Source organism: Euprymna scolopes, chromosome 30 (assembly GCF_053919585.1).
Source record: "Euprymna scolopes isolate OS-2025 chromosome 30, ASM5391958v1, whole genome shotgun sequence".
Taxonomy (NCBI): Eukaryota; Metazoa; Mollusca; class Cephalopoda; order Sepiida; family Sepiolidae; genus Euprymna; species Euprymna scolopes.
Genome location: NC_136511.1, coordinates 102,932,147 through 102,958,228, shown reverse-complemented (window position 1 = coordinate 102,958,228; position 26,082 = coordinate 102,932,147). Strand labels below are relative to the sequence as shown.

Genomic DNA, 26,082 nt, shown 5'->3' with positions numbered 1-26,082 from the left:
TGCTAAATCATACATTTTTGTAGCTTTGCAATCAGCTTTAGCTTATTAAGTCATGCGACCACATCACATTCTCCAGTAAACAGCTTCAGAATATTACTGTTTAATCTCACTCATTCTCCCATTTTCTCCATTTTTTCCGGCATTCTGCTGCCAAAATTCGCAACTCCAAAAACTCGTAACTCTGCTTTCCAAACTCGCAACTCTAAAACTCGTAAATTTACTATCAAAACTTGATGCTCCAACATCCGGGTGCAAACGGCTTTAGTCTCTGCAAAATCGGCCTTTTTATTCAAACCCGGAAGCTTTTTATTTTCATTGCAAGTGACAACATCGCAAATATATAAAGAGAAGTAGCAGCCATTTTTCTCTTTTCTTTTCTTTTTGCCTGTCAACGAACACTACAGACTGCATAAAAACAGGTTTGTACCAAGTTTCTTTTAAACAGTTAACTTTCATGCTTGGGGGTTAACTATATCTGATCGATACACATGTACAAAAATTTTCAGATTCAAATAACTTGATGCGTGTGTATTGAAGAGTTGCACACGGAGATACAATAAAGTATTAGGGGTTTATTGCAGAGACCTCGGAGATATTATATATTATTTTTTATTGGAATTCTTGGAAAGGAGTAATTTTTTTATTCATTTATTTATTTATTTGCAGGCCTCATCTTCATAATTGTTGTATTTTCACCACGTTTCGGCAAACTATTCCTCTGGCGTTCTTCAAGTTGGTAACCGCGACAAGATATGAATGTTCAGTCTCTTTACTGTATTTTAAGTAATTACTACCTTCCATAGTTGTTGTTGTCTCACCACGTTTTAGCAAATCAATCTTCTGGTCTGCTTTTAATAGGATTGAAACAGATATCTTTAGGTAATGCTAGTCTGGAACCGTAGAGATTCAACGCTTCTATTTATTGCGCCATGGTCCTGAAGAGCGATCAAGGTTGGATTATTTTGTCTTATAAATCCATGTTTTCGTACTTATCTGATCTTCCATCATCGAATCTGTACAGAATAGTATTATATATTTTTAAAAAAAGGAATAGTTGGCCGAAATGTGGTGAAACAACAACTATGAAGATGGGGATAACAGTCCGCAAATAAATAAATAAATATACTTCGGAGATATGTTGTTAGACTTCTATTAAAGCTTTCAATGTTACCAATAGAACTGTGCATTTCTTTGAAGAAAGAAATGGTTCAAAGCTTTTGTTTAAAAACAGGAAGAGGCAGTATTTATCTTCCTCTCACTGCGAAAAGATGTGAGAAAGGGTCTGAAGGTGGAGATTAAGAACCAGCATTTAAGAGGCATTCTTCCTGCTAACGATGTACGTAAATATGGAAAATAAATAGGTTGATGTTTATTTAAAACGTATATAATTGTTTATCTGGACTCTGATATCAATAGAGACTTGTAGAATCTTTCTATTTATGAACACGTAATCGTCTTTTCGAAAGTGCTCTGGAACGTCATCAACGTCTCTAACGTGATCGCCTTCTCGAATGTGCTCTGTCCTTTTTATAGTTTTTTTCTTTACCGTGACGTCATTTCGCTCACAATTCAATATTTGCATATAGCTGTCCGACCTATATTACATCATAACTATGACGACACTGCGCGGAGTAGCTTCCTTCGAAATAACGATATAGCAAATAGAGATTTTTTTTTATAGTAAATATTACATTTTTACTATTGGATCATCGTTTATCAATGCTCGAGGATCATTTGAGGAAAAGAATTAAAGAGACCGTCGATTGAGCTTGAGTACCATCGCATGAGGGTTGAAAATAACCGTGGAGTGGGTAGACATTTTCTTAAGAGGAATTGCTCATTCGAGAGGACGCTTTAACGAGTATTTATTTACATTATATTTGAAGATGAACATATTGAAGTCGGCTGAGACGTAGATTTGTTGTATTTTCACTTATCTAGTCGCAACTTGCACATAGTGATCTAAAGTGTGTGGCCGTGTTTCATAATATATTTCGAGGTAAAACCTCTTTATCAAACATGGGTGTTTCAAATATCCTGATACTTGTGTGGGCTATTAATTGTGTTTTATGGCAGTATTGCAGTATTCCCATTATTCAATTATATGTCAAAGTATTTAAACAAATTAGAAAGAAATTTTTAAAAATAAAGACAAAGGCAAACAATAAATTGCAACATTTTATTGAACAATATCAATTAGACTAAGTTATTTGTTTCATGTTGTATTTTTTCCTTTTAAAAATCATTTTAACTATTAAACAGAATAATTAACCGAAAGCAGTACACAAGTCATCGTTACATTCATTCTCCTGCTGTTTATTTTCAACTCAGATCGTCCATTTTAGTCGAAAAAAATTAATGGCGTAACTGTGTTCCTGGAATAAAATAATAAAAAAAAAGATTTAATAATAGTCAAGAAAATGAACTGGTAGCTTTTTATATATTAATAATGGCAAGTTTGTATCCGCTAGTTTTGAAGTCAAGACTATATTAGTTAGAATTATTGTACTATAGTCTAAGTTTATATATTCAATAAAGGCATAGACGACATTATAGATGTAATAATAATAATAATAATAATAATAAATTACAACCCAAATTTCAGTGAAGACATATGGTCGTTACCAGAAATAAAGCAAAGTTAAATGGCTGTTGCGATAATGCAAATTCATTTGCAAGATTTATCGAAAGCGGTTAAGAATACTGAAAATCTGGGTAGCGTCTTGTTCTCATTCAGACTCTTCGAATCACCACAGTTAGAATTTTTTATATAATGGTCTGTGTGAAAACTCCTGTCAATTAAAAATAATAATGATGGAAACAGTCAAAATTGTAAGGATATCACGTGATTGCGGAAACTAATCCATACGAGCTACAAACGCTAACCAACTACATAGAAACTACAATAGAATCAAACATATAAAACGATGTTTACAAACTCGAACAAGATCTGTAAAAAATGGTCTGAAAATCATGATATATTAACAAGAATGTAAGTCTTAAAAGAAATGGAAATGATGGCATATTAACAAGAACTCGTTTTTAACACATACGTTCTTGTTGATATAATAGTATTCTCGAACCTTTTCCGACGGACATTAAAAATAACTTTGTGTCTCTAGGTTAAGCTTATAAACTTGACAGGCAAATAATTGAGACAACCAACTCTACTTCAAAATAATGACCGTCATTGTCCCCGAGATTCCGCCAACGATTTTCAACCTTTCGAATTTGGTCTGAGTATTAATTTTTCCACTTTCATTCGAAAAATTCTTAATGGGCATCTTCAACTTCATCGAATGACTGAAATTTGACAACCATTCATAAAAGGCAACATTGATCGAAATATACGGTAGTCAACATTTAAATTATAGGGTCCACAGGGTCCAATTATTTAAACACGGCACGCGATTTAGTACAGTATTAAAAAAAGTGTTTACGAGATCAAATCTTACCTGTTCCCGGTTTGAAGAGGATGGTCGGTGATGGGAGAAGGGTAGAAGGAAGAGACTTGCCGTCGATACCCATAATTGTAACCTTGACGTCGAAGTCATCGTGGGCATCAAGTCGAAGCTGCGTCAAACTTCTGGAGATATCGTATAAGAAGAGTCTGTCGAATGCCCAAGGCATCTCATGTTCACCTCCCAAAACACAGAAGGTACCGCCAAATTTGCACTCTCCGTCCTTACGGCAAACGTCGAAGTTTACATCAGCTGATTGGCCAATGGCTCGGAGTAGGAATCCAGCGAAAACTCGGTCTTTTTCTTGTGTTTTTTTCAAATGGACATCCAACTGAGGAATTGTCATACCATGGAAATTCAAATTGTCGTATTCGTATCCAAGTTCATGGTAGTTGAATGTTTTCATGCCGGTTGCATGAGCCTTGGTGATCGGGTTCGGGTTCGTGTCATGGTTGAACGGCGCCATTGGTTTCTTCAGTTTGTTGATCTCGCAGTTGGCGCTGTTGTAAGGCAAACCGCGGTATTTCTGCAGAGCTTGCCAAGTTGCCCAGATACGATCCGTATTGGAATGGTGCAAATAGAAAAGCGGGTCGTAAGAAGTGTAGTGGAGCGTAGACATACCATAAGGACTGCTGCCGCCAACCCAAGAGTGGATGGCGTTGTGGCCCATCTCGAATTGGATTTCGAAATCGCAGAAGTCGGTTTGCTCAAGTGCGAATGCAATCTGTCGGTAGAAGAAAGACTGGTCGCCTTGCTCGGGATCGTCAAACAGCTGTGGTCGTGGATTTCTGGTTGTCTTTGTATCGGCAACAGCGATATAAGCATGATGGAAGGGGTTGTTCTTTGGTTCAGTTACCAAAATTGGAAGACTGCTGAAAGCGGTGGTCCAGTCCCAATAAGGAATACCAATTTTAGCGCCCTGAGATTTAAGGGCGTCTTCCATCTGTTTCATGTAAAGACGATGCCAGTGGGGGAAGGTGATCATTCCGTGTTGACAACATGCAAAGGCAGTACCGTTCTTATACTGACAGCTAAGGGGCATTCCGTGGTGCGAAGCAATACTTTGGTAGCCATTATTTGATTTATCTGATTGTACAGCAGCAAGGGCGTGGCGCAGGTTCTCGATTTCAGATGGACTAAGACTGTTAACGTTCTTTCTGATCATAGATTTGCTATCTTGGACATCGATGTCTTGGATGACCAGACCTAAATGATAGAAACAATAAACAGTTAAAATGCTGATGTAATTTGATAATTTATAGAAATAAAGTACAATACCCACTCGAGAATACAGGTTAATAGTTTGTGTCAGCTGAATCGTGAGATATAACAAATTGAGGATTATAAACCATGATTGGACTTGGACAGAATTTGATGACTTAAGGAGATAGATCAATAAGACAGATCAATAAGAGTATGTTAACATTACTTAAAAACAATCCTGTGGAAATGTGTCCCACAAACGTGCAGATCTTGATGTAAAAAACTTTGCTCATGGAAGGTCCGTTTAACGTCAGGCATACAGAGGAAGAAGGGATTTTTACACTCGTTGTAACTATATGAGTTTTGTTATGAACGTTTAACAGAAGGCCACATATTGGAGCTTAGTCGAGCACTTTTTATGAGAATAACACGCCTTCCATGAAAAGACACGCGATATATTTTCTGCAGGGAAGAGAAAATTAAATAATCTTTTCTTCTTACTTATTATAAACAAATATGAAAGTTTATTTTTCTGTTTATATTCATCTTATGTCTTCAATCCCACTTCAATTCGATAGTCCCACATTGTAATTACCTTGTAAATATTTTTTAAAAATAAACAGATCATTGTGAGTTTTGGAAGATATATTTAAGACAACAGGATGAGTAACATGAGCACATCATTCCCTTATAAATTTTATCATTAGAGGGTGCATGCATATAGAGTTAGGTAGTGTATAAGTTTATAAATTTCTGTATATATGATTCAGTCCTAAACTAATAAACTAAACATTATGAACACAGTTTCAAGGCGAAAGGGCGGGTAATGTGGGCTCTATTTATTTTAATTAAATTTCATGTAAAAATAAAAATGGGGGTGGAAACCTTTCGTAAAAATATAGTTGTGAAACTTTTAACGATAGCTATTAGATAGCAATTTATATTAGGTTGGCGCAAAAAATAATGTTTTTGACGTTCAAGATATCGTCAAAAAACGACATTATTTTTGTACTAATATATATATATATATATGTGTGTGTGTGTGTGTGTGTGTGTGTGTGTGTGTGTGTGTGTGTGTGTGTGTGTGTGTGTGTGTGTGGTCCGCTTGCTTTGAATCATGTCTTTGACGATTGGGCGAGATGAAAAGTGAATTTATATATATTTCCTCAAAACCTCTGATATTTCCCTAAAACCTCTGGTCTTGATGAAGGAGGGACAAAAACTTGCTGCTATGGTTTAAAATGATCTGAAATAACAGCAAGGGAAGACTTGATTCCAAATAATTCTCATATGTTATAGCTACCCTCTTTTGGAAATAAATCATAATTATGAATATCCCCAGTATCTAATAATCCTCATACACTGTGAAATTTAATATGTATGAAAACTAAAGAAGGGAGATATAACATATGAAAAATATTTGGAATCAAGTCTCCCTTTATTGGTGTTTCAGATCATGTGAAACCATAGCAGACAGTTTTATTCTCCCCTCCATCAAGGCCAGAGGTTTTAGCGAAATATGAGATACTTTATAATTTATATGCAAAACTAGGAAAACAAATAACTATGATTGAACCATTTTATGGCTGTAAAAAAGTGCCAAAAGATAGATTCTGGGTGATGGATGATCCCCTTAAAGTGTGACCATACGAGGAAATGTCACATAAACTGTAACACAATTCAGTTCGTTATCTCCCCAATGAGACTTCATTTCTTCAATTCTAATCAATAATTGCTGAGACGTAGAACTCAGAAAATGACCAAATCAAGTGGTATATATATATATATATATATATATATATATATGTGTGTGTGTGTGTGTGTGTGTGTGTGTGTGTGTGTGTGTGTGTGTGTGTGATATATGTATATGTTTATATACATATGTATATGTATATATATATGTAAGATATATATATATGTATATGTATATATGATATATATATATATATATATATATATATATGAGAGAGAGCGAGAGAGAGAAGGATAATTGGATGGATAAATAGATAGATATATAAGTTGATAGAGAGATAGAGAGATAGATAGATATAGGTGTGAGTGTATACATAAACTCGAGTATTTTTAAGGATGTCAACAGTCTGTTAGCCATTAGAAAGTGTTTCTGAATCAGCCACTAGAATAGCAATTGTATATATAAGGATGAGTGTATTTCTTGAATATAGTTTTGTGTATTACCTTTAGCTGGAGCGTAAATCAAAGTTGGTTTCGGAAGTATATTACTGTCCAGGGAGGTTCCATCTACGGTTACGATATCGACTTTGAGATGCAACTTGCTGTCATGTTCAAACAATGCTTCCATGGGGATGTGCATCTCCTTGAGGACATGTGTAATGTCCATTTTGAAGTTTCGATCAAAATGCCAGGGCATTTCCGTTTTGCCACCGAGGACGAACACAACACCTGCGTCGTTACAATCAGCCTCATTACAGACCTTCAAGTGGACATCGGCCGACGTTTTGATTCCATGCAACAAAAATCCGGCAAACACGCGGTCTGTCTTCTTCTGCTTCTTGATAGCCGCATCCAGTTGAGCTACATCCATGCCATGGAAATCCAGGTTGTCGTATTTGTAGCCAAGAGATTTAAAGTCAAATAGTTTGCTAGGTGTAGACGCAGCTCGGGTTGTCGGGTTGGGATTCGAATCCCAGATAAATGGTTTCATCGGGAAAGCCATTTGGTCCAAGGCACAATAGGCTTTGTCATGGGGCAATTTTCGATGATGTTGAAGATCCTGCCAAATGGCCCACAGACGATCAACCTAGAAAGAAGAGAACAAATTTATCAGTTGAAATATGAGTTTTGAATTTTGATCTAGAAAGACTATTGCGTAGAATGATAAAGTTGTCTCCTCCAAAAACAACACTGCAGTTTTATTTTAAACTTTTTATTGAAAAAAATCAATTCAGGTAACTTGATTATGTAATAGAGCTGACATTGATCCAATTAACCCGCTTTCAACGTCAATCATCGCTTCGATACAGATCCGGGAGCATACTTTTTCCACAATTCCACAAGCGCCGACGGGAGCTCGGCAACTACTCGGCCGATGACGGCGATCAGGCTAGCTTTGGTGTTGTGGGAGGTCATGTTGGTGATTTTCTCGACATAACGAAGTAGTCAAGCGAGTTCAGGTCGGGGGAGTAGAAGGCCAGTGCGAGAAGGGTACAAAGTCGTAGCACTGCTTCTGAAGCCAAGCCTGGGTTTCTTTGAACTTGTAGGCCGCTGCCGAGTACTGCTTTCATACCCGGAGCCTTCCATGCGCCACCTGATTGCACCAGGGTATCTACACACTCTTCAGCACATTCAGGTACAATTTGATTTTCAAACCGACTTCGAATATGTAAGGTTGCATGATGTGACCCTCACATGAAACTACACCAAGGACCATAACCGTGGGTCGTCCGATGCGTTGAGCTGTGCCCTCAAGCGTTGAACCGCCTGGTTCTGCATTTTGAGAGTGCTGGCAATGGTCCTGTTGTTATAACTTGGATCGGTAGAGAGCTGTGGTTGTACAGCAGCGTATCTCCGATTTTGATCGTTGAACATTGTGTCACTTTCAGAATGATAGAAGGCTCCTGTCGCTCTTGGGATTTGTACATAACTGGCTAACTAGATGGTCTGCAACATAAAAAATGAACCGGTTTTTATCAAACGGAAATGGAATTATGTATGGGGGTAGCAACTTTATCATTCCACCCTGTTTTTACTCTTATGAACAAAAGATTTTATACACACGAAAAAAAGCTGTTCAAGTAAAATATCAATAAAATGTTTTTAAAAATCCGACCTCTGTTTTCATCTATATATATAAAAGGCAAAAATCGGTGTGTATGTATGTATGTATGTATGTTTGTTTGTAACGCTAAAACTTTTGAAAGACGGAACCAGAGTTGACAAATTTGGTATCATATTGCACCTTGATCACCCGGATGACAAATATCGAAATTTCACGTCAAACGGACCAGTAGAAAGGGGTCAACTGATCGTTTTTCTCCTAGGGGGGCCCCCCCAAAAACCTGTCATTTTAACGTTATTCAATACGTGTCACGTGACGTGACGTCAGCTCAAACTTTTGACAGACACAACCAAAGTTGACAAATTATGTATCATATTGAACCTTGATCACCCGCATGACAAATATCGAAATTCCACACCAAACGGACCATTAAAAGGGGGTGAACTGATCATTTCTCTCCTAGGGGGGCCCCCCAAAAAACCTGTCATTTTAATGTTAATATTACATAATCCAAAAACGCTTAGTCATGTCACGTGACGTGACGTCAACATCCAGTAATGGCGAACACGAACAAATGTAAACAAACACTTTGTTTTACCGATACTTTTGTAATTTCTCTTCTGCTTTGTTCTAGAGATTATTAAACTCCATGACAATGTCTCCAACGTATTTAACTGGTTAAAAATAGTATTTATACAAGAGTTTTAACGAAAAATATCAGGAAAAAATGTACAGGAATAAAAAAAAATTCAGCTTTCAAAATATTCGTCGATAAAAAAACCGATCTTTATATTTACGCTAGCCATTTTGTATATTACCACGTGACCTGCTATCTCTTAAACTGGAGGGGGGGGTCCACTTGAATCCAACAAAACCAGTAATTTTTTTTTTCTATTATATATAAATCATTTTCTATAAAATTAAGTGTAGACTTTATAATTAAAACAAAAAATGTTATTCATACTAAAAAAAAAAAAACGCTTAGTCATGTCACGTGACGTGACGTCAACATCCACTAATGGCGAACAATTGTACCTATTTACTATGCCTCCCCACGGGACAGAGTTAGACACCAGGGTCGTTTTTTAACGTGGAGAAAAGGTACAAAAATAAAAATTGTCTCAGTCGTGGAGGATTTCTCCTCCACCGAAAGAGAACAAGAAATAGAAGTGCAGCATCTGAAGAACAGATACTACACTTTGATCTTGACCAAAAGGCCAAGAATGCGAACAATTGTAAATAACAACTTTTTTCACAAAACCAACACCTTCTTTCTTTTTTTTTCTCTCTCTTTCTCTCTCTCACCCACTTACTCTTCCCTCTCTCTCACCCTCTTTCTCTTGACGTCACACCACTGTTAAACTGTGGGGGGGAGGAACACATTCCCAGGCATTATCTCCTATAGATGCACATTTTATTAGAAATTCAGCTTTCAAAATATTAGACGATAATAAAAATATAAAACCAACACCCTCTTTCTCTTTTCTCTCTCTCTCACCAACTTACTCTTCTCTCTCTCTCACCCTCTTTCTCTTGACCTCCTACTACTGTTAAACTGTGTGTGTGTGGGGGGGGGAAGAGGCAGCTTGAAAACCAACAAAAACAGTGCACAGTTTCCCAAGCATTTGGGGTGGGAAGGGGGGGAAGAAGCCGAGCGCACAGTTTCGTGTGAGAGAGAGAGAGCAATTCTCAACCTATATACTCAACAAATTTTTATCTACAGATTTGAAAGTTTGTATATAGGGTATTCAGACATATGGAAATATATCTAGCATAATCTATCTATTCTATCTATAAAAGTGAAAATGTGTGTGTGTGTGTGAGGTAGCCAGAGAGAGAGAGAGAGAGAGAGAGAGAGAGAGACAACAATTCTCAACCTATATATTCAATACATTTTTTATCTACAGATTTGAAAATTTGTATATAGGGTATTCAGACATATGGAAATATATCTAGCATAATCTATCTATTATATCTATAAAAGTGAAAATGTGTGTGTGTGTGTGTGTGTGTGTGTGTGTGTGTGTGTGTGTGTGCGTAAGAGAGAGAGAGAACAATTCTCAACCTATATACTCAACGTATTTTTATCTACGGATTTTAAACTTTGTATATAGGGTATTCAGACATATAGAAATATATCTAGCATAATCTATACATTATATCTATAAAAGTGAGAATGTGAGTGTGTGAGAGAGAGAGAACAATTCTCAACCTATATATTCAAGAAATTTTTTACCTACAGATTTGAAAATTTGTATATTGGGTATTCAGACATATGGAAATATATCTAGCATAATCGATCTATTATATCTATAAAAGTCAGAATGTTTGCGTGTGGTTGTGTGTGTAAGGTTGCGAGAGAGAGAGAGAGAACAATTCTCAACCTATCTATTCAATAAATTTGTTATCTACAGATTTGACCATTTGTATATAGGGTATTCAGACATATGGAAATATATCCAGCATAATCTATCTATTATATCCATAAAAGTGAGAATGTGTGCGTGAGAGAGAGAGAGAGAGAGAGAGAGAGTAAGTACAATTCTCACCCTATATATTCAACAAATTTTTTATCTACCGATTAGAAAATTTGTATATAGGGTATTCAGACATATGGAAATATATCTAGCATAATCTATCTATTATATCTAGAAAAGTGAGAATGTGTGTGAAAGAGAGAGAGAGAAGAGAGAGAGAGAGAACAATTCTCAACCTATATATTCAACTAATTTTTATGTACAGATCTGAAAATTTGTATACAGGGTATTCAGACATATGGAAATATATCTAGCATAATCTATTATATCTATAAAAGGTAGAATGTGTGTGTGTGTGTGAGTGAGTGAGTGAGTGAGAGAGAGAGAGAGAGAGAGAGAGAACAATTCTCAACCTATATACTCAACAAATTTTGTATCTACAGATTTGATAATTTGTATATAGGGTATTCAGACATAAGGAAATATATCTAGCATAATCTATCTTTTATATCTATAAAAGTGAGAATGTGTGTGAAAGAGAGAGAGAGAGAACAATTCTCAACCTATATATTCAACAAATTCTATCTTTACAGATTTGAAAATTTGTATATAGGGTATTCAGACATTTGGAAATATATCTAGCATAATCTATTATATCTATAAAAGTGAGAATGTGTGTGTGAGAGAGAGAGAAAGAACAATTCTCAACCTATATACTCAACAAATTTTTTATCTACAGATTTAAAAATTTGTATATAGGGTATTCAGACATATAGAAATATATCTAGCATAACCTATCTATTATATCTATAAAATGACCATGTGTGTGTGTGTGAGAGAGAGAGAGAGAGTCAGAGAGAGAGAGAGAACAATTTTCAGCTTGTGTGTGTGTGAGAAAGAGAGAGAGAGAAAGAGAGGAAGGAAAATTCTCACCCTATATATTCAACAAATTTTTTATCTACATATTAGAAAATTTGGATATAGGGTATTCAGACGTATGGAAATATATCTAGCATAATCTATCTATTATATCTATAAAAGTGAGAATGTGTGTGTGAGAGAGAGAGAAAGAACAATTCTCAACCTATATACTCAACAAATTTTTTATCTACAGATTTAAAAATTTGTATATAGGGTATTCAGACATATAGAAATATATCTAGCATAACCTATCTATTATATCTATAAAATGACCATGTGTGTGTGTGTGAGAGAGAGAGAGAGAGTCAGAGAGAGAGAGAGAACAATTTTCAGCTTGTGTGTGTGTGAGAAAGAGAGAGAGAGAAAGAGAGGAAGGAAAATTCTCACCCTATATATTCAACAAATTTTTTATCTACATATTAGAAAATTTGGATATAGGGTATTCAGACGTATGGAAATATATCTAGCATAATCTATCTATTATATCTATAAAAGTGAGAATGTGTGTGTGAGAGAGAGAGAAAGAGAGAGAGAGAACAATTCTCAACCTATATATTCAACTAATTTTTTATCTACAGATTTGAAAATGTGTATATTGGGTATTCAGACATATGTAAATATATCTGGCATAATCTATGTATTATATCTATAAAAGTGTGAATGTGAGTGATGGAAAGAGCAAAAAATTCTCAACCTATATAACCTATAAAAGTGAGAATATGTGTGAGAGAGAGAGAGAGAGAACAATTCTCAACCTATATATTCCACACATTTTTGGGCACAGATTTGGAAATTTGTATATAGGGTAGGCAGACATATAGAAATATATCTAGCATAATCTATCTATTATATCTATAAAAGTGAGAACTTGTGTGTGTGTGTGTGTGTGAGAGAGAGAGAGAACAATTCTTAACCTACATACTCAACAAATTTTTACCTACAGTTTAGAAAATTTGTATATAGGGTATTCAGACATATGGAAATATATCTAGCATAATCTATCTATTATAACTACAAAAGTTAGAATGTGTGTGTGAGAGAGAGAGAGAACAATTCTAAACCTATATATTCAACAAATTTTTTATCTACAGATTTGAAACTTTGTATATAGGGTATTCAGACATATGGAAATATATCTAGCATAATCTATCTATTTTATCTATAAAAGTGAGAATGCGTGTGTGTGAGATAGCGAGAGAGAGAGAGAGAAAAAGAGAGAGATAAAAATTCTCAACCTATACATTCAACAAATTTTTTATCTACAGATTTCAAAATTTGTATATTGGGCATTCAGACATATTTTAATATATCTGGCATAATCTGTCTATTATATCTATAAAAGTGAGAATGTGTGTGATAGAGAGAGAGAGAACAATTCTCAACCTATATACTCAAAAAATTTTTTATCTACAGATTTGAAAATTTGTATATAGGGTATTCAGACATATGGAAATATATCTAGCATAATCTATTATATCTATAAAAGTGAGAATGTGTGTGTGTGTGTGAGAGAGAGAGAGAGAGAGAGAACAATTCTCAACCCATATACTCAACAAATTCTTTATCTACAGATTTTAAAATGTGTATATAGAGTATTCATACAAATAGAAATATATCTAGGATAATCTTTCTATTATATCTATAAAAGTGAGAATGTGTGTGTGTGTGAGCGAGAGAGAGAGAGAGAGAGAGAGAACAGTTCTCAAACTATACATTCAACAAATTTTTATATATAGGGTATTCAGAAATATCGAAATATATCTAGCATAATCTATTATATCTTTAAAAGTTAGAATGTGTGTGTGTGAGAGATAGAGAGAACAATTCTCAACCTATGCACTCTACAAATTTTTTATCTACAAATTAGAAAATTTGTATATAGGGTATTCACACATATGGAAATATATCTAGCATAATCTATCTATTATATCTATAAAAGTTAGAATGTGTGTGTGAGGTAGCCAGAGAGAGAGAGAGAGAGAGTAAGAACAATTTTCAACCTATATATTCAACAAATATTTGATCTACAGATTAGAAAATTTGTATATAGGGTATTCAGACATATGGAAATATATCTAGCATAATCTATCTATTATATCTCTAAAATTGAGAATGTGTGTGTGAGAGAGAGAGAACAATTTTCAACCTATATACTCAACAAATTTTTTTATCTACAGATTTGAAAATTTGTATATAGGGTATTCAGACATATGGAAATATATCTAGAGTAATCTATCTATTATATCTATAAAAGTGAGAATGCGTGTGTGTGTGAGAGAGAGCGACACAGAACAATTCTCAACCTATATATTCAACAAATTTTTTATGTACAGATCTGAAATATCACATTTGTATAGAAGTAGAAATCTTGATACCTACTCTGATACCTAATAAAAGAAAGGACACTCTTTAGGGCGGATTTTGATTATAACAAGTCACTAATTAGAAATTATAATAAACATTCTAATAATTTAAGAATTTTACCAAAATAAAATTGCATGGTAATCACCCAATTTCTGCCACAAAATTTTGATTGGCAGAACTCATAAACATAAAATATATATTTTCTAATTTCATCTTTTTTTTTTCTTTTTACATAATCTGGTTTGATGTTTTCCCAAATATTCAAATCACTATATTTTGCTGCTTAATATCAAATACAGCAACTGAGTTATTTTTATGCATCAAACAATTACATTTTCTCATTCATCCAAACTAATCACTGAACATCAATTTCATATTTTCTTCACTAAAATATTACTGTGCTTGATGTCATCAAGTGGAGCGGATCATTTTTTTTTTCATTTGTTCACACATTTTTCCAATTTATATATATTTTAAAGATTCTTAGCCTATGTCATTGCATACCAATCTGTTTATTAAAAGTTAAGGTTCACTGTAAACACATATGTTACACCAAAATAAAAACGCTTCAGATAATGTCTTGATATTCAATTCAGTTTCTCACATGACATCTTATGAAGTTAGTAGAAATGTTACAGACTTTTGAATCTCAAACACTTTCAATACTGTGCACTGATATTTTCTTTTTTGCAATATAAGCACATTCATGATTTTTTTTACAAACGTTAAAAACTTTCACATTGTGTAGCAATATACTGAAACAATTATAAAAATATTTGTTTTTATTTTGAATGATGCAGGGCATCTGAAGAGAGATTTTTCTAACAAAATGAAAGTATAATTTTTAGCAATAGGTATCTAGGAAAAGGCCACTACATATGTTATAAGTTCCAAATTTCCACAACCTGGCAAATACTGGTACATGCTAGCAAATTTAGATTTGCAATTACAAAATATGATTCTAATTTTTTCCTTTGCTCTTTATTCTAACACTACACTAAGTTTACTGTGTTATTTCGCTACAGTTGATATTGTGTAGAACAATAAGAAAATCATAGTGAACAATGCATTCAACAAAATTTCACACACATTTCTAGATACCTATATCTAATAAGTTCAAAAGAAAGGACACACTTAGGGAGGTATTTTGGTGGTCAAGTCACTAAAAAGAGATTAGCTGGTTTCCCGGCATAGCCCAGGATATAATAAAGATTGACTGAAATACATGTTCTAGCTGGTTTCTAGGCGTTGCCAGGGATGTAATATAGACACATTATGTTGTATATTACCTGTTCTCTTCTCCCTAAGGTAAAACAATTTCATATACATGCTGTAAATTACCTATGCTAGGGATAAAACATGAACAATATCAGTCCTAGGGTAGATAAAACAAATAATACATAGAGATGAAAGATTCCTCTCCCCTAAGAATCAAACATGTTCAATATCTGCTTTTGTTTTTTCATTGTTTATACGGTCCCGAGCAACGCCGGGTAGCCCTGCTAGTCTATATATATAAAAGGCAAAAATCGGTGTGTATGTATGTATGTATGTATGTTTGTTTGTAACGCTAAAACTTTTGACAGACACAACCAAAGTTGACAAATTAGGTAGCATATTGCACCTTGATCACCCGGATGACAAATATCGAAATTTCACGTCAAACGGACAACTAGAAGGGGGTTAACTGATCATTTTTCTCCCAGGGGGGCCCCCCAAAAAACCTGTCATTTTAACATTATTCATTAGCTGTCACGTGACGTGACGTCAGCTCAGTAAAATGTCGGCTACGCTGAGCCTCTGACGTACATTAAAGCTGCCTGCGAGGAGTATCATTGATACTATAACACAGTTAAATATTAGTTTAAGAGTCGAACCGTTATTACCAACGGATTTATCGCACTTCAAAAAGAAGAATCCCAAAATTACATAAAAATTGACGTAGGGAAAATGTTTTTATTTTTGCTTGAAGTTTTTTACCGGCGAAGAAAGATGACTATGCTCTTTGCTATAGTTTACCATGTAAACAAGGCTTTAGCCATTTTGTTTTTACCTCCTAACTCTGTTAAACTGGAAGGGGGAGGGGTGGCTATCAGTATAAGGCCGCTTAAATACACGAAAATTACTTTTATACGAGTTTGTTTTCTTATGAATGGAACCGCGTTTATAGGGGGGAGGGGGGAGGAGGCAATGTGCACAGTCTCCCAAGCATTACCTACTATAAAAAAAGATGCACATTTACCCTCTTCTCTCACCCTCTTTCTCTCTCTCTCTCTCTCTTTCTCTTCTCTCTCTCACTCTCTTTCTCTATCACCCTCTTCTCTCTCTCTCTTTCTCTTCTCTCTCTCATCCTCTTTCTCTCTCTCTCACCCTCTTCTCTCTCTCTACCTTTTTCTCTTCTCTCTCGCACCCTCTTCTCTCTCTCTCACCCGCTTCTCTCTCTCTACCTCTTTCTCTTCTCTCTCGCACCCTCTTCTCTCTCTCACCCGCTTCTCTCTCTCTACCTCTTTCTCTTATCTCTCTCTCTCTCTCAACCTCTTCTCTCTCTCTCTTACCCTCTTCTCTCTCTCACTCTCTGTGTACACCTTTTTCTCTTCTCTCTCTCTCTGACCCTCTTTCTCTCTCTCTCACCCTCTTTTTCTGCTCTCTCTCACCCTTCTCTCTCTCTCTCTCTACCTCTTTCTCTTCTCTATCACCCTCTTTCCCTGCTCTCTCTCACCTTCATCTCTCTCTCTCTACCTATTTCTCTTCTCTCTCTCTCCCTCTGCTCTCTCTCACCCTCTTCTTTCTCCCTCACCCTCTTCTCTCTCTCTCTCTACCTCTTTCTCTTATCTCTCTCTCTCACTACCCCTCTCTCTCTCTGTCTTACCCTCTTCTCTCTCTCTCTACCTCTTTCTCTTATCTCTCTCTCTCACTACCTCTCTCTCTCTCACCCTCTTCTCTCTCTCACCCTCTTTCTCTCTTACCCTCTTCTCTCTCTACCTCTTTCACTTCTCTCACCCTCTTTCTCTCTCACCCTCTTTCTCTGCTCTCTCTCACCCTCTTCTCTGCTCTCTCTCACCCTCTTCTCTCTCTACCTCTTTCTCTTCTCTCTCTCTCACCCTCTTCTCTCTCTCTTACCTATTTTGTAATATATATATATATAGATATATATATTGTACAAACTATTGTACAAACTATTACCACTTATCAAGGCCTATAGGCCACTCGAGGATGAAAGTTTAAAAGTGCACAGTAGTCAAATTCGGCAAAGATGACGGAACCGCTTTAAGAGGAGGATGAATTATTCAGTGACTCCAACCTATTTTGTTACATATATGTATGTATATATTTTTGTAAAAAATATATATTACTACTTATCAAGGCCCATAGGACACTCGAGGATTAGAGTTGAAAAGTGCACAGCAGTCAAATCTGGGAAAGAGGATGGAACCGCTTTAACGGGAGGATGAGTTATTCAGCGACTCCAACCTATTTTGGTATATATATATTTATATCTATATTTATTTTTAAATATATATTACCACTTATCAAGGCCCATAGGCCACACGAGGATGAGAGTTTAAAAGTGCACAGTAGTCAAATTCGGCAAAGATGATGGAACCGCTTTAAGAGGAGGATGAATTATTCAGTGACTCCAACCTATTTTGTTATATATATGTATGTATATATTTTTGTAAAAAATATATATTACTACTTATCAAGGCCCATAGGACACTCGAGGATTAGAGTTGAAAAGTGCACAGTAGTCAAATTCGGGAAAGAGGATGGAACCGCTTTCACGGGAGGATGAGTTATTCAGCGACTCCAACCTGTTTTTTTATATATATATTTATATCTATATTTATTAAAAAATATATATTACCACTTATCAAGGACAATAGGCCACTCGAGGATGAGAGTTGAATAGTGCACTGTATAAAAAATACGGTAAAGAGGATGGAACCGCTTTAACGGGAGGATGAGTTATTCAGCAACTCCAACCTATTTTTATATATATATATATATATACTTTTATTAAAAAATATATATTACCACTTATCAAGGACAATAGGCCACTCGAGGATGAGAGTTGAAAAGTGCATAGTAGTAAAATTCGGGAAAGAGGATGGAACCGCTTTAACGGGAGGATGAGTTATTCAGCGACTCCAACCTATTTTTTATATATATATATATATATATATATATATATTTATAACAAAAATATATTACCACTTATCAAGGCCCATAGGCTACTCGAGGATAAGAGTTGAAAAGTGCACATTAGTCAAATTCGGGAAAGAGGATGGAACCGCTTTAACGGGAGGATGAGTGATTCAGCGACTCCAACCTATTTTGTTATATATATATATATATATATATATATATATATATATATTTTGTACAAACTATATATTACCACTTATCAAGGCCCATAGGCCACACGAGGATGAGAGTTTAAAAGTGCACAGTAGTCAAATTTGGGAAAGAGGATTTAATCGCTTTAATAGAAGGATGAATTATTCAGCGACTCACACCTGTTTTGGTATATATATATATATATTTATTAAAAAATATGTATTACCACTTATCAAGGCCCATAGGCCACTCGAGGATGAGAGTTAAAAAGTCCACAGTAGTCAAATTTGGGAAAGAGGATGGAACCGCTTTAACAGGAGGATGAGTTATTCAGCAACTCCAACCTATTTTGTTATATATATATATATATATATATATATATATATATTTTTCATAAAATATGTATTACCACTTATCAAGGCCCATAGTCCACTCGAGGACGAGAGTTGAAAAGTGCACAGTAGTCAAATTGGGGAAAGAGGATGGAACCGCTTTAACGGGAGGATGAGTTATTCAGCGACTCCAACCTTTTTTTTTATTTTGTAAAAAATATATATGACCACTTATCAAGGCCCAGAGGCCACTCGAGGATAAGAGTTGAAAAGTGCACAGTAGTCAAATTTGGGAAATTTGTTATATATCTATTTTTTTGTTACTTAGGCATTTCCACTTATCAAGGCCCAGATACATCTCGAGGATAAGAGTTAAATGTGCACAGTAGTCAATTGGACAATAAGGCCCAGAGGCCACCCGAGGATAAGGGTTGAAAATGGCAGTAGTTAATTGGACAACATAGTAATCGTTAGTAATGGAAAGTCGGGAAATTTGTTATATATATATTTATATTTTGTTTAGATAGGCATTACCACTTATCAAGGCCCAGAGGCCACTAGAGGATAAGTGTTGAAAAGTGCAGTAGTCAATTGGACAAAATATAGTAATTGTTAGTAATGGAAATTCAGTAAATTTGTTATATATATATTAATATTTTGTTAAATACGCATTACCACTTATCAAAGCCCACAGGCCACTCGAGGATAAGGATTGAAAAGTGCACCGTAGTAGTCGGTTGTAATGGAAATGCGGGATATTTGTAATATACCTATTTTTTGTTACTTAGGCACAACCACTTATTAAGGCCCAGAGGCCACTCGATGGTATTACCACTTATCAAGGCCCAGAGGCCACTCGAGGATAAGCGTTTAAAAGTGCAGTAGTCAATTGGACAATATAGTAATCGTTAGTAATGGAAATTCAGTAAATTTGTTATATATATGTATATTTTGTTACATACGCATTACCATTTATCAAGGCCCAGAGGCCACTCGAGGATAAGGATTGAAAAGTGCACAGTAGTCAATTGGACAATATAGTAATCGTTAGTAATGGAAATTCAGTAAATTTGTTATATACCTATTTTTTGTTACTTGGTCATTTCCACTTATCAAGGCCCAGAGGCCACTCGAGCATAAGAGTTAAAAAGTCCACAGTAGTCAATTGGACAATAAGGCCCAGAGGCCACCCGAGGATAAGGGTTAAAAAGTGCAGTAGTCCATTGGTCAATATAGTAATCGTTAGTAATTACTACTTCTAAAGGCCCAGAGGCCACTCGAGGATAAGGGTTGAAAAGCGCAGTAGTCAATTGGACAATACAGTAATCGTTAGTAATGGAAATTCAGTAAATTTGTTATATATATATATATTTATATTTTGCTAAATACGCATTACTACTTATCAAGGCCCAGACGCCACTCGAGGATAAGGGTTGAAAATATTCAACAAATTTTTTATCTACAGATTAGAAAATTTGTATATAGGGTATTCAGACATATGGAATATATCTAGCATAATCTATCTATTATATCTATAAAAGTCAGAATGTTTGTGTGTGTGGGTGTGTGTGAGGTAGAGAGAGAGAGAGAGAACAATTCTTAACCTATATATTCAACAAATTTTTTATCTACAGATTTTAAATTTGTTATAAAGGGTATTCATACATACGGAAATATATCTAGCATAATCTATCTATTATATCTACAAAAGTGAAAATGTGTGTGTCTGTGAGAGAGAGAGCAATTCTCAACCTATATAATCAACAAATTTTTTATCTACAGATTAGATAATTTGTATATAGGGTATTCAGACATATGGAAATATATCTAGCATAATCTATCTATTATATCTATAAAAGTGAGAATGTTTGCGTGTGTGTGTGAGGTAGCAAGAGAGAGAGAGACAGAGCGAGAGAACAATTCTCAACCTATATATTCAACAAATTTTTTATCTACAGATTTGAAAATTGGTATATAGGGTATTCAGACATATGGAAATATATCTAGCATAATCTATCTATTATGTCTATAAAAGTGAGAATATGTCTGTGTGTGAGAGAGAGAGAGTAAGAACAATTCTCACCCTTTATATTCAACAAATTTTTATCTACAGATTAGAAAATTTTTATATAGTGTATTCAGACATATGGAAATATATCTAGCATAATCTATCTATTATATCTATAAAAGTGAGCATGCGTGAGAGGAGAGAGAGAGAGAGAGAACAATTCTCAACCTATATACTCAACAAATTTTTTATCTACAGATTTGAAAATTTGTATATAGATTATTCAGACACATGGAAATATATCTAGCATAATTTATCTATTATATCTATAAAAGTGAGAATGTGTGGGTGTGTGAGAGAGAGAATGAGAGAGAACAATTCTCAGCTTATATATGCAACAAATTGTTTATCTACAGATCCGAAATATCACATTTGTATAGAAGTAGAAATCTGGATACCTATTCTGATACCTAATAAAAGAAAGGACACTCTTTGGGGCGGATTTTGATGATAACAAGTCACTAATAAGAAATTATAATAAACATTGAAATAATTTAAGAATTTTATCAAAATAAAATTGCATGGTAATCACCCAATTTCTGCCACAAAATTTTGATTGGCAAAACTCATAAACAGAAAATATATATTTTCTAATTTCATCTTTTTTTTATATAATCTGATTTGATGTTTTCCTTAATATTCAAATCACTATATTTTGCTGCTTAATATCAAATACAGCAAATGAGTTATTTTTTATGCATCAAACAATTACATTTTCTCATTCATCCAAACTAATCACTGAACAACATTTTAGCAATAGGTATCTAGGAAAAGGCCACTACATACGTTATAAATTCCAAATTTCCACAACCTGGCAAATACTGGTACACGCTAGCAAATTTAGATTTGCAATTACAGAATATGATTCTAATTTTTTCCTTTGCTCTTTATTCTAACACTACACTAAGTTTACTGTTTTATTTCGCTACAGTTGATATTGTGTAGAACAATAAGAAAATCATAGTGAACAATGCATTCAACAAAATTTCACACACATTTCTAGATACCTATATCTAATAAGTTCAAAAGAAAGGACACACTTAGGGAGGTATTTTGGTGGTCAAGTCACTAAATAGAGATTAGCTGGTTTCCCGGCATAGCCCAGGATGTAATAAAGATTGACTGAAATACATGTTCTAGCTGGTTTCTAGGCGTTGCCAGGGATGTAATATAGACACATTATGTTGTATATTACCTGTTCTCTTCTCCCTAAGGTAAAACAATTTCATATACATGCTGTAAATTACCTATGCTAGGGATAAAACATGAACAATACCAGTCCGGGGGTAGATAAAACAAATAATACATAGAGATGAAAGATTCGTCTCCCCTAAGAATAAAACATATGTTCAATATCTGCTTTTGTTTTTTCATTGTTTATACGGTCCCGAGCAACGCCGGGTAGCCCTGCTAGTCTATATATATAAAAGCCAAACGTCTGTGTGTATGTATGTTTGTTTGTAACGCTAAAACTTTTGAAAGTCGGAACCAAACTTGACAAATTTGGTATCATATCGAAGCCCCATCACCCGGATGACAAATATCGAAATTTCACATCAAACGGACCACTAGAAGTTGGTCAACTGATCAGTTATCTTCGAGGGGGGGCCCAAAAAAACCTGTCATTATCTATATATATAAAAGAAGACAAATGTTTGTTTGTAACGCTAAAACCTGAGATGAAAGATTCCTCTCCCCTAAGAATAAAACATGTGTTCAATATCTGCTTTTGTTTTTTCATTGTTTATACGGTCCCGAGCAACGCCGGGTAGCCCTGCTAGTTATTATCTATAAGGCAGTTGTCCAAGTGTGTATGTATGCATAGATAAATATGAAAAAACTAGAGAACCAAACACCCACAAAATTGGTATAATGTTAATCGGTGTTGTCCAGGATGAATATCTAAAATTAAAATGAAATTATTAATTTAATCATGCAGGACAACTAAAAAAAATCACTTTATCACACTAAATTATACAAAAACTGAGAGATGTAGTCTTATAAAATGAATGTGTTTGCCAGAATAACAAGTTTTGCTTACCATTGAATGGTGGACGTAGAAGATTGGATCAAATGATGAATAGGCCAAGTTAGACATGGCGTATCTCTGATGGCCACCGATGAGATAATGGATAGCATTGTGGATCACTTCAAATTGGACTTCAAAATCGCAATAGTCTTCTTGTTCAAACATCAACATGACTTTATTGTAGAGTGTCGATGCTTTGCCTCCTTCTGCGAGGGCGAACAACTCGGGTTGGGTATCCCTGACGGTGTACGTGTCTTCGGACTTGATGTAACCTCGCAAGAACGGGTTCTCAATTACAGAATCGGTCCAAGCATCATAGTAGTCAGCATCTCCCAGCAGATGGGGCAGTTGAGTTGTCGGTTTGGTCCAGTCCCAGTAGGGAATGGCTACACTGGCTCCGTGGCGGCGCATGGCGTCCTCGAAATGCAATAGATAGACTCTGTGCCAGTGGGGGAAGGTCGGCATACCGTGCAGACAGCAGGCGTATTCTGCGGCTTCAGGGGTTGGGCACAACAGAGCACCGTGGTAACCAGCGATGGTTTGGAAACCAAAATCGCTTTCGTCTTCCTTCAGACGTTTCAGTGCAGACATAAGATTCTGGACATCTCGACTTTCCAAAGAATTGATGTCTCGTCGAATTCTGTTTAATGGAATGGCGACTTCAAGATCATGGCCTGTGGAAAAGAAAAGTGAATGCGTTATTGGTTGAACAGATTCTGAAAGTTTAGTTTTAGTCTGACTGTTTGTTAAGTATTCATTTTGTTTGATCGTGTCACTTATCACTTCTTGGAGGCTATTAAAGCAGGCTGTCTGAAGATAACGGCTTTTTGACCAAACATTGAATTTATTGGGATTTTTTTTATCTTTGCAAAACTTAATCATGATCTCCCACGCCTAATCAAAACAATCATCTGTCTCTACAAACAAATAAAACTAAAGACTATGAAAAAAATGTAAAGATATAAATATTTTGATGTATAATAGCATTTTTAATTACTGGATTCGATATCAAATAATCCGAAAAGAATTAATATGCCGTAAAACTAAACAGCCAAACCATTAGCTTGACATATCGAGAAGACAGTGGAATGGCATAGGTATTATTCAATGAATTTGTGGCGTGCGCCTTAACGATAGTTAATATTGATTCTCTGGTATTGAGGCTGAAGCTGCACAGACTGGTAGAAAACTAAATTAACTACAGACGTATGGGTTAGAGTATAGACATAATGAATAAAGCTCTGATTGTATAAACGGATGAAAACAATTCCAATTGAGGGCAAGCGAAGAAAAAAGCAAGATGACATTTGGAACTAGCCTGGGTGTTTGGAGGTGCGTGTTAAGCAAAAAATAATGTGGCAGTAGGCAGGCAGGCTCGAACCCGTAACGCGAAAGAGGAAAAGAACGTGAAAAAAACGTGAAGTCTTTGCTGTTCCACCGATAGCCAAACTGGAAGTGATGAATGTTTAAATTAAGGCTAGTCAATCGAAAAGAAGAAATGACTTTCGAAAATATCGGCGAAAAAAGCGGCCCCATCCCTGTAAAAAAGTGCCCAGTGAGGGCGAAGGAATTAATGTTTTAACTAATTTTTCGATATTTGTCGTCCGAAAGCGATGAGTTTCAAAACGATACTGATCTTGTGAAATCCGTCACGACTCTGTCGAAAGTTTTAGGCAGACATACAGCTGAGATTTATATTATAGATGATTAAGTAAAATATGACAGCTAAGTAAATGATGGTTTCAAGGGGAAAATCCCTTTGTGAGATTATGACCAACGTATAAACATAGAAACTGGGTTAATATGAAGCAAATATTAACAAACGTAATATAGAAATCGTCATAATCCTTACTTTAAGAATAGATTTTATAGGATGAATTTGGTAAGCTGGTTCTATAGTTCACTAGGTCATCCATTTGACTAATTACGCATTTCAAACGCCGACTGTTTCACTTACTGTAGTGATGGGACATAGGTCAGATCTTGGCCGACAGTGATGGACCTATTAGATTTGAGACTTATTTTTGGGTCCTGAGTGAGAAACTAGCGGCTAATACACCAGCCCAGATATGGAAAAAATACTCCATGCATGGAGATATTATGGAGATAACATGAAGACATAGGATGCTCTCTGGTGTGAGTAATTTTATGACACGGTAGAGGACGCCCACCTTCTTTGTAGCAGCCTTGGCAATGTCCTCAATGTATTTGTTCCGAGACTTGACTAATCACACACTCCGAACCCCGACTGTTTCACTTATTTAAGTCAATCTTAATTTAGTAAAATAAAGTTAACTGGCGAGATAACTCATATTTCCGAATACAAGAAAAGCGCAAATACCAAAGCATCATACCAACGATTGATTTCATACGGTTGTTTTGAAATGCCACTATTTCAATCATAGCTGGGAGGGATTATGGGTTCATACCTTTACTAAAGGTATTAGTTCATAATTGGGCATAGTAGAGCCCTTTTGTAATGTCACTGATAGAGAAACAGAGCGAGTAATTGAGAGAATATATTATAAAATATGAATTCAGTAAGTCAGTTCCATAGTCTAGTAGGTCATCCATTCAGCCAATGACGCACTCCGATCACCGACTGTTTTACTTATTGAAACAAATCCTAACTGAGTAAAATAAAGTCAAGTGATAAGATGAGCCAGATTTCCTGAAAATATGAAATCGTATGAACCAATGTCGTCATAGCCATGAATTATGCACGTGGTCAACGTCGTGCAACTTGAAGGTTGACGCCACTTGGTTTAAATATTTATATGAGTTATGAAGTGACAACAGTTTATTATTTACTAAAATGGCAAAGAGAAAGAAACAAACTGAGTGTGGGAGGGGTAGGAGGATAAGGTAAATTGGTGTTATTTACCTGTAGGAGGAATTCGGATGACGGTGGCTTCCGGCAGAATACCTTCGGGCAAATCGGTTCCATTATGGGCGACGATCTTTGTCTTGATTGTGAAATGAGAGTCAAAGTTCAAGTTCATTGTATGTAGAATGTCTGTGATTTCCATTTTGTAGAGACGATCGAAAGCCCATGGCATCTCGGTACTTCCACCCAACACGGAGAAATGACTTCCTTCGTGACAATCGCCTTCATCTGGACAAACCTGTACA

General features: G+C 35.4%; 1 protein-coding gene and 1 pseudogene across 1 annotated transcript in view; both read right to left on the bottom strand.

Annotated features, from left to right (window-relative positions):
- Nucleotides 1–2,164: 2,164 nt before the first annotated feature.
- LOC145254554 (uncharacterized) overlaps nt 2,165–26,082 on the bottom strand; it is a 143,876-nt gene continuing 119,958 nt past the window's right edge. Inside the window, exons 23-27 of the mRNA XM_080113079.1 lie at nt 25,835–26,075; nt 22,963–23,624; nt 6,861–7,443; nt 3,456–4,667; nt 2,165–2,375 (exon numbers count right to left, since the gene is read on the bottom strand). Coding sequence (XP_079969205.1) covers nt 2,356–2,375; nt 3,456–4,667; nt 6,861–7,443; nt 22,963–23,624; nt 25,835–26,075 — 2,718 coding nt within the window. The 3' untranslated portion in view covers nt 2,165–2,355. The remainder of the gene's footprint in view (nt 2,376–3,455; nt 4,668–6,860; nt 7,444–22,962; nt 23,625–25,834; nt 26,076–26,082) is intronic.
- LOC145255024 (U2 spliceosomal RNA) lies at nt 9,518–9,651 on the bottom strand (annotated as a pseudogene).